The 17,522-nt window shown below is 46.4% G+C and overlaps 1 protein-coding gene across 2 annotated transcripts in view; it reads left to right on the forward strand.

Annotated features, from left to right (window-relative positions):
- LAMB4 (laminin subunit beta 4) overlaps positions 1 to 17,522 on the forward strand; it is a 572,267-nt gene that overhangs the window by 482,462 nt on the left and 72,283 nt on the right. For both annotated transcript variants that reach the window (XM_085654108.1, XM_085654109.1), the window contains one exon: positions 6,534 to 6,748. In XM_085654108.1, the coding sequence (XP_085510234.1) occupies positions 6,534 to 6,748 (215 nt within the window). The remainder of the gene's footprint in view (positions 1 to 6,533; positions 6,749 to 17,522) is intronic.

Raw genomic sequence — 17,522 nt, forward strand, 5'->3', positions numbered from 1 at the left:
ACAAGTTCATTGCTCAATTCCTATCTCTAGGCAAAGAGGATTTTGCATAGGCATCGATATTTTGAGATCTGCATTATGAGTTGTGTGATAATATTCACAGCCTTTCAGTTTTCCACTGATTCCAGCAACTCAAACTAAAACATATTGGTGCAAAAGGCCTATACAAAGGCAAAAAAAACCTGTCGGTGTGTTAAACGTCAATTCTGCATATTATGCCTCATTTCCAAGTTGAAAACTTGTAAATGACCACCCCAAGATAATGTCATTCATAGGTTATGTTAAATCCTCCCGCCTATTGCGCTCAACTTGTAATCAAAGCTTTAGCCTTGGCTGCTATGATACTTTTTGCTGGACGATGGCATTCACCATTTTCTTCGGGAATCTTGGCCCCAGGGGCATAACCAACAGTGCAGCAGGTGCTGTGTCACCATGGCCCAGCTGCGTGGCTTGTGGCCGGTGTACCCCAAATATTGCTGTCTTTTACATGAAGGAGGTTATTTGCTTTGAAGAAGGCTAGTACCACCCTTCTTCGCCACTGCCTGCCCATTGTTCCAAAATGCCTTGTTCATGGTGCCCATTCAACCACTCCTTTGGAGTGTGACTGCCTTGTCAGTTGTGGTGCCAGTGCTTAATTTGAACTGGTGGTTTCTGGTACTCTGCACCTGCACTATTTGTCAACACCAGCACTTATGACAGTCTGGCATATGGTGGTGATTTTTATGTAATTTAAAGATTAGCAGAACACAGTTATTTATTGATTAAATATACATTAAAACTACTGATACCTGCCACCCATGCCATTCTTATAGGTTTTGGGGCCTGAAATAGTCTGAATTGTCACACTTGGAGAAGAGTGATGGTTAGTAGTTGTGTAGGTGCTGTCGTTGGAAGCGCTGGCAGGGGCAATGGGTGGTGCAAGCTGCAGTGGCCTCTTGACAAGGGCCCTGGCACTTATAATTTTACAAGTTAAGCACTGTGTGTGTGATGCTGTCGGCATAGCTAGAGCTTGTGGCGCCCGGGGCTATCCCTCAGATTGCCGCCCCTCCCGGGGGGGGGGCATGCACTTCAAAGAGGTCCGAGAGACACGTAGTATCGCCGCTAATAGTTACCTTGATCATGCAAGTTACATGCAGATACATGACACGGTCCAAGGCTACACAGTTGAATACACCGGTGACTGGCAGTACAAAAGAGAACACACAGACTGCATGATCTATCTGGGGACTCAGAAAAACCGCATGTGACATCCATCAGAGAGCTGCGTGAACAATTACCTGGTAATCCCCTCAACACAATGCAAACATGCACATACATGACACTGTTCAGGTAACCTTCATCTACAGCTGACATTAAATGACCATACATCATGGTCCCCCCCATTAAAGCAGTGGGGACCTGCACGAACGTGATGTGCTCTGGGGACCCAAAACCAACTTAACAGTGTCGAAGCCTGTGATTCCTTATCTTTCATAACAGCAAATTAATTATTCACAGGTAATGACTCACTGTGTGCCCTTAAAACTAAACGCAGCACAAAGGGTTCAGTCAGCTCCACCTTGCCAACACAGACCGGATACAAAGCCCACTCTGGTGGCCCAAAGGCAACAACCAGGGGTCGCTCCCTGTCATTACATCCAAGCAGCAGCAACCAACTCCCTGGGAATGAAAAGACGTGTGCTCTTGGTACCCAAAACCAGCTTGTAATAGTGCATCTCTCCTTCACAGCAGCCTCAGCACACACATGGTGCACAGCCTGCCTGGGGGCCCAAAGCTGAAATATAGGGAGGGGCGACATATTATGATCACAATCCTTAAACACAGTTGTGGGGGCCATGGGAACTTGTTCAACTCTATCCAAGACCCATGACAAACTGTTCCGGCGCTGCGGCACTCCTTGAATATTCAGAAGAAACAAGAAACATTACATTTTTCTGCAATTTTGTTTTCACATTACTTTCATGGTAACCAACAGTGTTAAAAGTCTACAAGAACAGTAAAATCATATTCATGTGTCAAGTACTGAATGGCAAGGCTTGCACACTGCCGGGTGGGGTTTACCTTCAGCCCCTGGTGTGTGAAGGGAGGGGAGTGGAGGGGCCATCGACCGGTTAACTGCGGATGATTAGGACAGTCAATCAGATCTTTATCAATAACCTGTCGTTCGGTGCCAAAGACCGCTCTGGCCTCTTCCCAGATGAGAGGCCTGGGGTCCCGCATGCCCACCTCAGAATCTGTACCCCAAACATGGTGGGAGGGCCCCCTGCACAAGAAGGGTGAGGGGGGAGGGAGACAGACATGAAGAGAATGAGGAGGGCCAGTGTGAGGGAGAGAGGCCAGGGAGTGATGAAGAGAATGAGGAGGGTGTGAGGGAGAGAGGCCAGGGAGTGATAAAGAGAATGGGGAGTGTGTGAGGGAGAGAGGCCAGGGAGTGATAAAGAGAATGAGGAGGGTTTCCAGAAAACGGCATTAGCCGCTCGGGCAACCGGAGAGAGGGCTTCATTTTCCTAATGGGCTGGAAGTGCAGCCAATGGTGGGAAGCTTTGAGCCGCCTGTCCTGTGGGCTGAGCCTGTAACCTACCCCCAAGTCTACCCAGGGCACGGGAAGGGAGCCACTGCCGAGAGAGACACGAGCTGGGAGGCAGTGCCAGGGCAGGGCTGCTCTGTGGAGTGCCATGCTATCAGCTTCAGACATCCATTGTTTGAATGTAAATGGTCGAGGATCGACTAAGCCCCTGGGTCCAAGCTGTTACATTCTTCCTCAATGTGGAGTGGGATTTTAATGTGTGTAATGGGTCTTTATTTTAGAAGTACTGCTCAGATGCTGGAACTACAAGATTTGTCTGTTAACATTATTATACACCCAGTCATTGATCGCTTATGGAATGCTTTCTGAAGCCCCATGCCTCTTCTCTGTGGAGAGCCATGCTTTCAGCTTCAAACCGTTTAGAGCTGTGCTCACCCATTCTTTGAACGTAAAGGGTTGAGGATCTTTAACACTGTGTGACCATTCAACCCTTACCATACATATCACTATCCCCATCGCACATAAATGTTCATTGTAAAATACTAGCATGCATCGTAGCCAGCAGGATAAACCCACTGAGGCCCAGTCTGATGCCTCCAGATCAGGCAGCTTAAAAACAGTCACCACCACAGAACAATGCCACACAACAAACATGCACAAATATTCTTGCCACACATCAGGCCCGGCTCCAGGAATTTTTATTTGGGTGGGCCAAGGGTGCATTTGGGTGGGCCACTGCGGGCTTGATTTGTCACATTTATGTCTGGGCAGGCCTGCTTCAGGGCCCTCCTTTATCTCTTCTTAGTCTTATAAGGCCCAGTAAAACTCACTCTTTTCCAAATCTCTTTCTAAATATTATCACTCTTAAAAAGTGTTTTTTCCATGTAATGTTCCTTTGATGGGAAGAGGAGGTTTCTGAGGTGGGAGTATCAGGCAAGTGATACTACTCAGGCTCCATCTGTTCGAGCCTTCATGGAGGATCCCTCTTCATTACTACCTCCACCTGACCCCGGACTCTGCAACGCTCTCCCTTACAGGCTTGATTATCCACTACTCCTCTCTCCAGTGCACCTTATCTGACAGCTGACCTTGGGCCCCAGCCCCATATCAGGCACCATCGGGCTCCACTTTGCTTTTTCCCCGGTAAAAACATTAGTAAAATCACCTTCAAACTTAAAACATTGAATATAGCAGTAAATATAATTAGCATGCACTTTAAAGTATGTTCCACGGTAGCCCTTATGACCCGACTGCTAATTAAATAAACAAAAACAGAAAGGCCATGACAGGGCCGGCTTTAGCGCTGATGCGAAAGTCCTTTTTGGCGCCACACTAATAACCTCTTTCTCCGTAAATACCTTTACTACCACCTTCCAACAGTGCCCCTCATCCCTCCATGGCCCCCCTAGTGACCTCCTCCTCAGATTCCCTCACTGCCTCACGCCACAAGTGCCCCTCATCTCCCCATAGCCCCTCCCCCTCATGATCTCCTTCTTTGACTCCCTCACTGCCACCATCCACCAGTGCCCCTCATTTCTCTGTAGCCTCTCCCCCTCATGACCTCCTCCTCAGACTCCCTCACTACCACCCTCCACCAGGGCTCCACATCTCACCCTAGCTCCCCCTCCACACCATGACCTCTTCCTCGGATTCCCTCACTGTCACCCAGGGCACAAGTCCTAAAAAAAGAAGTGGGGGGACGCTGACGTCACGACAGGAAGTGATGTCACGAAAGGTGGCTTGCACCATCAGACTCATTGCCTCCCCTCGCTCACCCCTTAGATGCCATTGCATCAGAGAAGCCAGCGCATGAGCAGCGTTCTGAATGAGCTCCGATCTCGCCCTAGAGAGGCCAAAGAGTAAATGTGTGGCTCCATTTGCTCCAGTAATCGAGCTCCCGTTAAAATAAGTGAGGGGACGCCGTCCACCCGCGTGGTACCCCGACTCGAGCCCTGCAGTCACCCTCCACCAGTGCCCCTCATCGCTCCACAGCCCCTCCAACTACCTCCTCCTCAGATTCCCTCACTGCCACCCTCCACCAGTGCCCCTCATCGCTCCGTAGCCCCTCTCTCATATGCATTTGTTGTTTAGCGCTACTCATATCAGTGTAGTGTGTCAGTACTTTACACCACGAACACATTATACAGAGACAATGAATCATACAAGTATGTAAATCAGTCTACAGGGAATGTCACATAAGCCAATGAGGATTACAAGGTGTAGGAATCACATGTCATCCATACTGGTGGGCAGTATATTTTGAGAGGGTTTGGTCTGGGGAAACACAACCTTAGGATTTAAAAGAGTATTCCATGAGGGTCAGCTTTACTGATAAAAATGTATCTCTGCCCAAACATACTCATTTTAGCAACATTAGAATGATGAAAGACTGAGGAAGTTCTAACTATATCACAAAACAAAAAAACTATACCATTCATGTTTGTATTGTATGCAGCTCTTTGGTGACAGTTCATTGGTCACTGTCCTATGTTAGGATTGTAACTTCTGAACTGCAAGTAACAGGGGGATCTCTGTGACAAAGGCAGTAACCCACTGAGCTTCCACACAAAATACAGTTCATCTGCATTTAAAAACTACTACCAGACAAATGATTGCTCTCCAGCAGGATCATTTATCACCAGCGTTATTGGGACATTTGTTATTGTCTTATTGTTGTTCTGCATCAGCCATGATAATGATAAAAACTGTTTAAATGAAGCGCACACGAAGTACGTGTCCTGCTGGGCCTGTGCAGGTTTTTAAAAGAAAAATAAATAGTCACACATTCTCTTACCTACTACTCCATTAGTCAAACTTTGTGTCACAGCCTGATGTGATAAGCAGCTGCAGGGGTCAGGAAAGGTGAATAGGAATAAACAAACTTATTTTCTCCTGTGCTGCATAGAAAAAGAATTATCCACGCAGCAGAACAGTAGGCAAAGGTTACCCTTGTCAAAGAAAGGATTTGTCGCCTTTCGCCTTTTGCCATGTGGAGATGAAGGGGTGAAAAAATATACAAAACCTCGTTTGCAGCACCCAAACTCCACAGCCAGAGCCAGCAATTAGCATAGCAAATAGCCCAGAGCAGCACTGCCACTGACTGCCCCAGGCCACAATTGGGTCCTCACGAGAGCGCGTAGTGGTGAAGCGCGTGACGCGTCACCGCTACGTTCTCATCGCGAGGGCCGGGCAAAAATGTAGGCGTAGCCCAGGGTCATCATTGGTAGCGCTGGCGCACACTCTACAAGATTGACGGCCCTGGAGGCTGGGACCAACAACAGTCAAGGCTTCACAGCAACAACGTATACGCGGGCAGAAGTTGCAGAACGTCATGGTGGCAATTTTGCAGCACTGCAGCAGGCGCTGACGCACTGGCGCACTGAGCACTACAAACTAGTAGGTCAGGTGCGCGCAGTCCGCAGCGCGCTGCTTGCACTTTTAAACTGGGCTGCCCGGCCGCGCGCGCCGTTGCGGCTACGGCGGACTTTATAATTTATTTAGTGACACTGTGTCCCTCAATGAATTATAAAGGCCGCCGCAACGGGCCACCAGTGCCGAGCGGCCGCCCTAAAAATAGTGCCGCCTGGGGCGGTCCGCCCCCACCGCCCCCATCTAGCTACGCGCCCAGCAAACGCTCTTCACACGTCCGTGACTCAAGCAGGGGTGTGGTGAACCAACTGTCATGAAAATAATATTTTTGATTAAAACTGCTGAGAATACATTATAGTATTGATGGTTATACAAAAGACTTAATCAATCTTCAAAATGTTGCTTAAACATGGTGTGATTACTGAATTGAAATGTAATGTATCGTCGATATTATTTTACACTTTACAATGTTTTGTGGGGTCCATGCACAATTTAATGTCCTTTATACTTCCTGTTTGTAATGTTTTTCATTGATCAACAATAAAGTATTCTGCTTAGCATGGTGGTGAGCACATTACAGTTGGGCAAACATTATGCTGACAATAATGAAGGAAAATTAACAACAATGCGTTGTCTTCAGTTTGTGTAGATGGCTTCAACAAGATCACTGTCCACTACGATGCGTCATTAGCCGCGGAATTTAAAACCTACGAAACTCTTCCCGTCCTCTGGAGCTCCAGCAACACCAGGACCAACATCAGGCAAGCTCTTGGCGATCTCACAAAAATGGAGAAAGAAAACATGAAAAAGCTAAACAAGATGACATTTCTGGATGTGGACAGGCTCAACAAAAAGGCAAGTCTTGGGACGAGGATCGATACAAGTTCAACTACCTGAAAATGTAACAATGTGATGGTGGGGGAAAAACTGATGGAAGATGCAGGGGAAAGTAGGTTTTCACTAGAAAAAAAGTTAAAGAAATAAATGTCCTTACTGTTTACGGAAGATTTCGCCAGTGGAAGATAACACTTTTTTTAGACAAAAATGCTACATGCCAATTACTTTTTTTAACAGGAAATGAGCCCGTTGGGAATTCTGTGTACAAACACTTCACAAAGTTGCCAAGTCTGTTAGTTTTTGCAAAGTTTCATCAGTGGAATTGTGGGTTTTTGAACTAAGAACAGGAAAGACATGTTATTTCCTGCATAAATTAAGGTTAGGTCAGTTGGGGATGAGGATGTGTCTATCACTGAACTTCGACTTTGTGGTGCCCTCAATCATTTTTAAGTTAAATCTTCAGTGAATATCAGAAAGCCTCAGAAAATATAATTCCCCAAATCCACGTGTGTCAGACAACAAAGACAATAGTATTAAACAAGTACCATGTGTGATTTGGGTGAAGGAATCCTAAAAGTGTGTTTAGAACAATATAAAGATGTGTTAACCATATCTCTATGGTTAGAACCTAAAAAACGAATAAGGCCTATTTCTTAGCCCCTTCAGTGCCCATGACGAGCTGGACTCGTCATGGGCCGCTGTGCCCATGACGAGTCCAGCTCGTCATAGACCCCGCCCGCTAATGCAACGGCCGGCACTGGGCGGGGAAAGGGGCGGGCACTGAAGGGGTTAATAACAAGAAAGTGTATGCAGTCATTATATCCTGGCATCTATCCATGTAGAATTTTTAGGGAACTGGTTTGAACTGTTTAGCACCCTGTTGTAGATTTTTGAGTTATTTTTAATTCAGGAAATTAGTTCACAAAACGCATACTCATTGCCTTCTTTTTAGGCATACCTACAGATAATTGACTGTGTTACCTTTTGTTACAAATTCTGTAAAATATACATAGAGTGGACTTTGGCTTCACTCACGTTATGAGCTGTTTAATGTATCAGTCTGCCATCTACGGGGTTCTTGTTTTGCATTGCACCAGGGACTGTTTACATCTACTTCTACATCACACTTCTTGACATATTCAATTTTTTATCTTATGTGCAATAACACCACCAACAACATGACAGCCAATACCACCATCAACATCATCAAATACAAATGGCACCAAAACAACCACCATCACGGGGATCACCACCAATAGCACCACTGCTAGTTTCACCACCATCAATATTGCCACTACCAATACCACACACCATCATTACTACATAACACCAGTGCCACCAATTCCAATACCAATAATACTAGCAATGACACTACTGATGAAACCAATCCCACCACCATCAACAATACCACCACCACCAATACCACCACCAGAACCACTAATACTACCAATGCCAATGCCACTACCAACATCACAATTGCCAATACAACCACCACCACCAATTCCACACATCACCAAGACCACACTGCCACCAGTATCATAGCACTGCCACTACCAATGCCCCCAATAGTACACCACCTCCAGTGCCACCACCAGTCCCAACAATACCACTAACCAACAAAAATAATACCAATACCAACATCATTACCAACACCACCAATATTACATTGTAGGAAGCTAGCTCTTTATGTAGTGGACCGAAAAGTGGTACACTGTGTAAAGAGTCCGGGCAAACCCCAGTTAGCTTACAGAGGCACAAATGATATCCCAAATGCTCTCTTTTGTGGTAGCGTGGGCGAGCAGTTTAGGTTATCAGAGGGGAGTGCAAGGCATTTGTTGACACACACATAGGCAATAAATAAGTCACACACTCAAGCAGAAATCCGAGACCAATTTAGAAAAATAAGCGGTATTTTTATATACATTTTGATACCAAGATCTTCAATAGCAAGTAAGTACTTTTCAAGATATTAATTTTAGCAGGTAAATAAAATGTTCACTTAAATGCATCTTTACACACAATGGTTTCCTAGGGTAAAAAAAGGCATATGTAGGATACAACTAATTACTTATTTCTAGGGGTCTCCTTCAAGACTTAAGGTCGGAATGGGCCAAGGTCCAAAGTACTACTAGCAGATTCTCGTTACCTGCCCTGGGCGTCCAGGTGCAGGGGTGCTGGTCGCGCTGGTAGCTTTGCGTGCTATTACGGTGAAGGTGTCACCTAGAAACAGGCTGCAGAGAGGGGCTTGAGGAGAAGTCCAGGAGCTCCCAACAGGGGGCTCGGTCCGCAAGGGTCTTGGGAAAAGGGAGCACAGTCGGTTCATCAGTATCTGGGCTGGGGCACTCTGGTGCAGAGTGAATAAGTCAGCTGGACTCTGTGCACCTTGGAACCTTGTGGTCTTCGGTCTCGCTGGTTGAGTGTGCGAAATCAGGAAAGCTAGGCCACTCTGGAAGTGCGTCTTTGTGGTGCTGACGTCCCTCAATGGCTGCTTTGTCTTTGATGTGTTGGAGTCCCGACTGGACTCTCACCATCTCTGTTTGCTGTAAGAGGTCGGGCACCCCGAATACTGGTCCTGTGAGGCTCCGGTTGGTCCTGGTGTCCTCTCACGTGGGGGGGGAGACAGATCTGACATGTATGAGCACAGTGTCCTCTTCCTGGGTGGCTACTGCATCGGGTTGGCCAGAGTAAACAGAACTTTGTGTTTCAGTGGCTGCGGACTGCAGGGGAATAGCTTCTCTACTCCAAGGGAGATCGCTTGGTGATTTGTTTAGGGTTGGCAATCTCCCGGGGTCCGTGGAAGCAGGTCAGCTGCAGGACGAGTCGCTGGGTCACGATTGTCGAGACTTATTGCCGCAGGCAGGGTTTGGTGCCAAAAGTCCACAGCAGTCTTCAGTTCTCACTTTTTCTTGCAGCTCTCGGTTTCCTCTTCTTGATCCATCGAATCTCAGTTCCTTGGGTCAGGGGTACCACCTAAATACTCAAATTAGAGGCATTACAGGGAGTGCCAGGTAGTAACCAATGGTCTACTTATCTTTAAGGTGTCTATACCCTGTATATGACCACTTCCTGCGGGAAGTGGGCATAGCCCTGACCCAGAAAGCCTGATTCCATCAAAATCAAGATGGCAGAATTCTTAACGTTGTGTCCACATCAGTTATTCCACCCTAAGTGTGGTACAAACCTCAGAGGGGGACACACCTCCTAACTAGCTTATTTTCTCTCCTGTCCTGTTGCCAAATGGTCCCAGGGCAGGGGGTGGCATTCCCTCTTTCTGGGGAATGCTTGGGTCGCATATCAAAGGTGACCATGGCCTTTGAAGCCTCCTGCCTTGATATGCTGATTGCTTTAGCCATCCAGCTTGGTGAGGTGACAACACCTCCAGCCAGAGCAGGCATTGTTTCTTCCCTCGGAGAGCATGGGCTCTCACCTGCAGGGGGTCAGAAACCTGTCTGAGGTTGCAGGCTGGTCTACACCAGTCAGCCAGCACACCAGTAGTCGGCAGGTTTTCAGGAGGCACCTCTAAGGTGCCCTCTGGATGCATGTATTAATAATTCCATCACTGGAATCAGTGTTGACTTATTGATATGAGGTGTTTGATACCAAACAGCTCTAGTTTCAATGAAGCCATCATGTAGCTGGGGAACTTCTAAACACCAATGTCCAGCAGATGTACTCAAAATGGCTTTCATGTTTACTTGTAATATCTAAGAATCAACTTAGACATCACAGGGGTCCATCTGCTCCTGCAGATATGTCCACACATGTAGTATACTGCACCCTGCCTTAGGGCTGTAAGGCCTGCTGTAGGGGTGTCTTACCTATACTGCATGCAGTGTCTGCAGGCATGGAACACAGCAGGTGTGCCATGTCATGTCTTCACTTTTCTCTGCCCCATGGCATGCGGCCTGCAGTGGCAGTTTGCATGTTGGTGCTGAGGGTTCTCTTAGGGTGGTACATTACATACAGCAGCCCAGAGAGACCCTCTTTGTGCCCTATGCCCTAAGTACCAGGAGTATCATTTACTAAGGGCTTACAGGGGGTATTAAAGGCTTTGCCAATTGGGTAATGTAGGAAGTTGGCTCTTTACGTGATATATCAATAATCTTATAAACCGTGTAAAGAGTCAAGTGGTTCCCCTATAAGTGGAACAGGAGCTTGCTCTAGCAACCCCAAGGTGCTCTTTTAGGGGTAGTGCGGTGGAGCAGCCCTAGGCTTAACGGAAAGGAATGTAAGACATCTGCGAATACACACAATGATCAAAAAATGACATGCGACTCAAGAAGGAGATCCACACCAATTTATAAAAACAGCAAGTATCTTTATATGTGTTTAGTCATCAGAGAAAAATCAGTCAGGTAAGTACGTTTTAAAATATGAATTCTTTTCAGTTCAAAAGTGGACACACTGCAATGTTTGAGTTCTGTAATCCTATCCTATGGAAGGAAAACAAGTTCTGCAAACAGGTATAGTACAGAGACTTGCGGGACCAATCTCCAGGAGTTAAGGTGAGTGGTGGGCATGGTTCAAAGCAGCACCAACAGTACACCACCAGCGACACGAGGGCGGCCGGGTGCCGGGTGCAAAACAGCATTGGGAGCTCAAAGTTATTCTCTGGCGATCGGTCTCTGCAAAAAGAGGCTGTAGGTTCTGGCTAGGAGGCCAGTCAGACTGAACCAACAGGGGGGCTTAGGCCTCACGATGCTCAGGCACAGGAGGACACCATTGGTCCTCTTCTCCACAGCCTTACTGGAACAGTTGTGGCAGAGGGGGCCTGTGAGCAGAGAATGCAGGCAACGTCGGATGGTCCATGATGGGTGAAACAATGATGGACTCGGGCTATGGAGGGCTGGGAAACTTTGATAACACAGTTTGCCCACTTCAACTTGGGCTTGTAGCGATAGGTGAAGAGGTGGCTTCAGGTGTCGGGTTTTGGCGGTTCCAGGGGCCTCTGAGTCCTTTCTTTTGGAGTTGGTGCGAGATTCAGGGAACAGTTCTGCTGTCCCATGGTACGTCTTGGTTCTTTATCGAAGGCAGGCAGTCCTCCCAAGTTCCTGGAGTCAACAGCTCCAGGACGAGTCAAATTTGTTTTCGGCAAGGGATGCAGACAGGCTGCCGGGGCTGCTACCAGGTCAGTTGTTTTATCTCTCCTCTGATTTTACGGCACTTCGGTGTCCTCTCTCTTATTAGGTCACCAGAATCTGCTTCTCTGGTGCCAGGGACTCCTCTGCATACTGAATTTAGGGGCATTAGGGGAGTTTAGGGTAGTACCCAATGGGCTACTGACCCTTGGAGTCACTACGCCCCCTTTATGACCACTTCTTGTGGGGAGTGGGCATAACCCTATCCCAGAATTCCTATGCCATTAGGAAGATGGCTACTTCTGAAAAATCGTGCCCACCTCAATGTAGCTCACCTTAGGGGTGGTACTAGCCTGGAGGTGGCAGGCCTACCTGAGTAGCTAATTTTCCAGCCTTTCCAGGTGCCAAGGGGGTCCTATACAAAACGGGATGGCTTTCTCTCCCTTGAGGAGGGCCAGACTCACATTCCACAGCTGGCAGCTCGTTGAAGCTTGCCGGCCTAGGGAGGCTAATCAGCAGGTCATACTGTGGGAGGCTGTGTTACACCGTCTTCCCGAACAGGCTTTTGTTCTGGATCTCCTGAAAACAGAGACTCTCACACTAGGAGGTCAGAACAGTGTCTTGGGTGACAGGCTGGCAGAAGCCAGTCAGGGAGCACACCAGTGGCTGGTAGCTTTTCAGGTGCCCTCTGGGTGCATGTATTGGTAAATCCATCAATTGAATCAGTGTGGGTTTATCAATTTGAGATGTTTGATACCAAACATCCCTATTTTCAGTGATGCCATCATGTAGCTGCGGAATTTGTTTTCACCAGTGTCCAGCACATGTTTTTTAATGGCTTTCCTGGTCACTTGTAATGGCACTGACCAGCACAAGGGCATATCTGTTCCTGCAGGTATGCCCTCACATATAATATTCAGCACCCTGTCTTAGGGCTGTTAGGCCTGCTGTAGGGGTGACTCACAAATATTACATGCAGTGTTAGGGGACATGGCACACAAGGATGTCTGACATGTAGTGTTTTCACTTTTGTCTGCACCAAGACGTGCAGCCTGCAATGGCATCCTTGCATGTGCTCGGTTAGAGGTCCTTTAGGGTGGCGCAATTTGTGCTGCTGCCCTTAAGGACCCTCTTTAGTATCTCAGGCCCTGGGTACCAGGGATACCATTTACTAGGGATACACAGAGGGTGCTAAAGGTTTTGTCAATTGGGAAACAATGGAACATTTTTAGGAAACGAACATTGGTACTGGGGACCTGGTTAGCAGGCACCCAGTACACTTCCATCAAAGTTACATCGAATACCAGGCAAAAAGTGGGAGGGTACTGTAGCAAGAACCTAGCTCCCTTCAATGAATAATTGTACAGTTTAAGGAAAAAGATCTGGCACTGGGGAACTGGTTAGCAGGAACCCAGTGCACTTTCTGTCAGAATTGCATCAGATACCAGGCAAAAAGTGGGGGTGACCATGTAAAAAAGTGGCGCTTTCCTGCACACATCACCACTAGTACAACCAATAATTCTACCACCATTCATTGTCACATGTAAGCTAAAGCTTCTTGTTTCAGCTGACTGTTATGCTTCTGCAGTTTTATACTTCATAAAAGCACCAGCGTTATAACTGATGTATAGTCAGCAATGAGTGTATTTAAAGACTAATACCTATGTCCTCTCACTACACTTGCTAAGATTGTGGTTTTATTAGTCTGGGTCCATATGTATCTATGCATTTCCACACAGACATAGAACCGGCAAACCCCTTTGATACATCAGGCCCTTGATGTTTTAAAAGAAAATGTGCAAAGTGCATGTTTACTTTTTCCACTCTCACCGACTCATGATTTTCAGTACAGCAGCCTTTGGCATCTGAAGTAGATCCCCTAGCTCCCATGTTCCCTCTCCCACCCCCCCTAACCTCCATCTTCTGCCACTTGCCTAGTACATGTGACCAAATGAGGTAAAGTGGCGTTCTCCCGGTTGACGTGCTGACAGCTTGACAAAACACGTGTTCCCGGCAGGAGGCTAATGCACTGCAGAGAGATAATTACCATAAGGTAAATAGCCTGTCTGGCACACGGCTTGTCTACACACATCCTACTAACAGTAAGAGTGTTTTCTGTAGTAAATGACATAAACTTAAGCAAGCAGGGTTTACTCTGAAGACCTCCATGGCAAAAGCAGGGCTCACACACTCTGATCTTTCTGTCACATCCGCTCACTCTCTAGCTTCCATCTCCTTCCTCTGAAACCTCTCTCCGCGGTACCCACCAACCACCTGTAGAATATACTGTGGGCCCCTGAGACCAGGGTTGGATTGGGATCAAAAATCGTCCGGGCATACCAAAAAAAAGTGGCCCACCTTTGCGTTTTGCCTTTCCACAAAACACTGCTTTAGTGCAGTTTTATGAAAAGAAAGGGGGTAGGGAGCATGTTTTATTAACTTCATTTAGATTTTTAAAAATGCACACATTAGTTCACACTGCTGAGCCACACATGAAAGCAAGTGAGACCACTTCAGCTCAGGCTCCCGGCCCCCGCTCAATCAGCATACAATAATGGGCCGGCCCAGCGAGAGTAAGGGAGTGATACCTCTGCCCATCAGCCTCTAGAAAGGCCACTCAGGCACCCACTGGGCCGCTGCCAGCATCCTAACAGCACAGACAGTCCAAAGGCTGCCCAAAAAAGCAGCCCACAGCTGGAACTCGGCTACCAGCCCTTCGGCCATTTCCCGAGTGCCCGCCTTACCAATCCGACCCTGCCTGAGACTGCCCTATCTCACGAATATTCAGTGGCCTTAGGCTGAATAGAGGGCCACAGAGGGGTGGGGCCTCTTGTGTGCAAGGTCCTCAGGGACCTGTGTTACGTCCCTGTCTCTACGAATCTCTTCTGCTTCCGAAGTCCTCAGAAACCTCTCTCTGAACCCCTTCGACTCAGAAGAAAGTCTCCAAATACACGAAATAGAACACATCCTCCTTGTTAGCTGACAGAAGCAAACCAGTCCCAAAGGAGGAGTTCAGTGTTAGATTGTCTGTCACAAAGTGGATGCCTGCGCGTAAACAGCAGCACAGGAAAGAGTCATTCATTCGGTCCGTACCCCTTGACTTTACAGGTAGACACACAGATCAGGATTCTTGTCCTGGCAGGAGACCGAACGTACGCGTTGTAAAAAATATATATTGGAATGAAACCATAGTATGCAACGCAACACATTTCCACATTTCCGCACGTCTGCTACCCCAAATAGAAAATTACAACTTCCCTTTTCTAATCCATTCCCATCATTGTATCCCTACTCTAAACACTACTAAACACATGCACAAGAAGCCAAGAGCACAAACTTCTCTCAACTAATCCACAAGGAACAAAGAAAGCACATATTACTAATCTACTAACTATTTAACTGTAATCTTGGGTTCCAGAATAGTGCGCTACTCGCCGCAAAGCACTTCAATACCATCACTGACCCTCCATCTGTTGAATGTACTCAAAACATTGAAGACTGGACATAATATGAGGGTGATATTGGAAGTGTATGAAAATGTGATGTTTATTGCATGTTTTTGCAGAAACCCCACTAAAATATATTTAAAGAAAAAAAGCACGTCAATGCCTTATCATGGGTAGCAAGAACTATATAAATGCATTATACAATTTACAGTGTACAATTTACATTTCCAACCTCACACCCGACAGGGTGAATTATACTACCAATGAAGTTGAGTGCCTCAGCGCCCCATATAGGGCGCCCCATATAGGATAAGGTAGGATAAGTACAGTATGACTTCACACGTGTGTCCCTTCATTAGAAAGATTTTATATTGCATTCCAAAGGCATCCCCACACATCTCTATAATACACTTATATTATGGTGCAGTCCTGCAGAGGAGCTCAAATCAGTTTATTGATGTGATTCTTTAGGCATATGATGCAATGCAGTTACTTTTAGTAAACCATATATTTCTCATGAGAGTTGCAAAAGTCTCAAGAAAATGATCAATTTCTGAGGTCAGGAGAAGGCCCATCAAACTCACACACTTCAGGTACTCACATGCTTGCCCCCGATGGGGTGGAGGGGCCAAGAGATTCCGCTGAAGTACCTTATGAAAGTGAATCAGAGTCCACGCCAATCCCTTAGAAAAAGTTAGTAGCCTTCACATGAAGTAAACTGCAGGTGAGAGTTACAGGGATGTGTGTTCTTCGTACACATATTACACGATTTCGTGAATTTCTTCTCCAGGGAAGCACATTCATGCTTATCATTCTGAAGGTCAGCCCTTCAACAGGGTTTAAATTCTCTCTTATGGAACCATGTTTATGAAGGAAAAGAAAGCGAGCAAAATAAGAGGACTAGCTGCAGTTCAGTCTGTTTTTGCCTAGTTTCAGCTGGGGTAGATTTGTGCTTGATAATGCATAAGATAGTAAAAGAAGGTGGACTTGATGGAATGCTGAAAGCAACATGTTAAATGTAGTAAAATCTCTAGCTTGCCATGAGAGGGCAACAAAACTATTGAAACCTGAAGAAGTTAAGGGATCCCTACAAAGCTACTTTCTTTCACTGAGGGGCTCTGTGTTAACAATGAGTGATCACGTGATGTGTCTTATGTACAGGAGGTCCGGTTTCCTAGAGGGTTGTTTCTTGATATGATCTTGGCTGGGCGACAACAATGCCTAAAAAATCTGACCCAGAAAAGAAACAGGCCTATACCAGGAATTTTTCACTTACCCTTGAACTAGCAGGGCCTTTCTCAGAGAAAATGCATGTGTGTGCAATAGCTAGGCAAACAGCAATACAGTCAAGAAGTAAAAGTCTAAAACCAAGTCCGTTTAAAAGAAAAATGTGTAGAAGGAAACAAATATCACAACAGTAAAGAAATCCAAACTTATGGGTGAAAAGTTTCAAAGGAAAGAAAAATCACCCAATAGCAAATTATTGGGAAAATGCATTCAATATTATCTATCCTATGGAAAATATTAAAAAGTGAGAAAAATGACAAAGAGGCCTTTTAATCTTTGGTGGTCATTCTGCCAAACGACTCGGGAGGCAGAGGTACAGCCTACGCCAGCACAGCACCAAAAGTTAGAATTTCCTACCACTTTGATGCGACATTTTCACCAAAGGTCTGCCCATTGGCATGGTTGAACCTCTTCAATGCTGGGCGATCTGCCATGTCACAGTGGCCCACTTGCTGTACTTTTTATTTTTGAGCAACTAATACCCATTGTGGAGGACTGTTACTTAAAATAAAAAATGAGCTATCTCTGTAAGCAAGGAGTTCTGAACCTACACATGGGTGACATTTTTAAACATTTTCCTGAATTAGACTTTCGTCTCCTTCTTTACTGGCTATGGTTCAGAGAATCAGTGTCAGAAAATGTGCCCTGCTTAGGGCAAGCCTTCCATCGCTTGGAAACTGGCAGCTCTCTAGAGGGGTGGGTTGCCAGTTTATGGTCGCTGACAGCAGAGCCAGCTGAGTCTCAGCCGTCGGAAAGCCAGAGGCCCCCTCATCTCTAAAAGAGGCAAAATGAGGCTGGGAAACTGTGAGTGCAGCAGACTATCCCTAGGTGAGAAAATGGGACTGCGAGTGGGTCAGATTATGACTTCCATTAATTCATGGCATATGTCCCACATCCATCACACTCTAAATAAGTCTCAACGTGATCTCCATGGTGTTAACCAGAACCATACCCTTATCTATGCACGCATTTACCGCAAGT

This window comes from Triturus cristatus, chromosome 4_1, assembly GCF_964204655.1.
Source record: "Triturus cristatus chromosome 4_1, aTriCri1.1, whole genome shotgun sequence".
Taxonomy (NCBI): domain Eukaryota; kingdom Metazoa; phylum Chordata; class Amphibia; order Caudata; family Salamandridae; genus Triturus; species Triturus cristatus.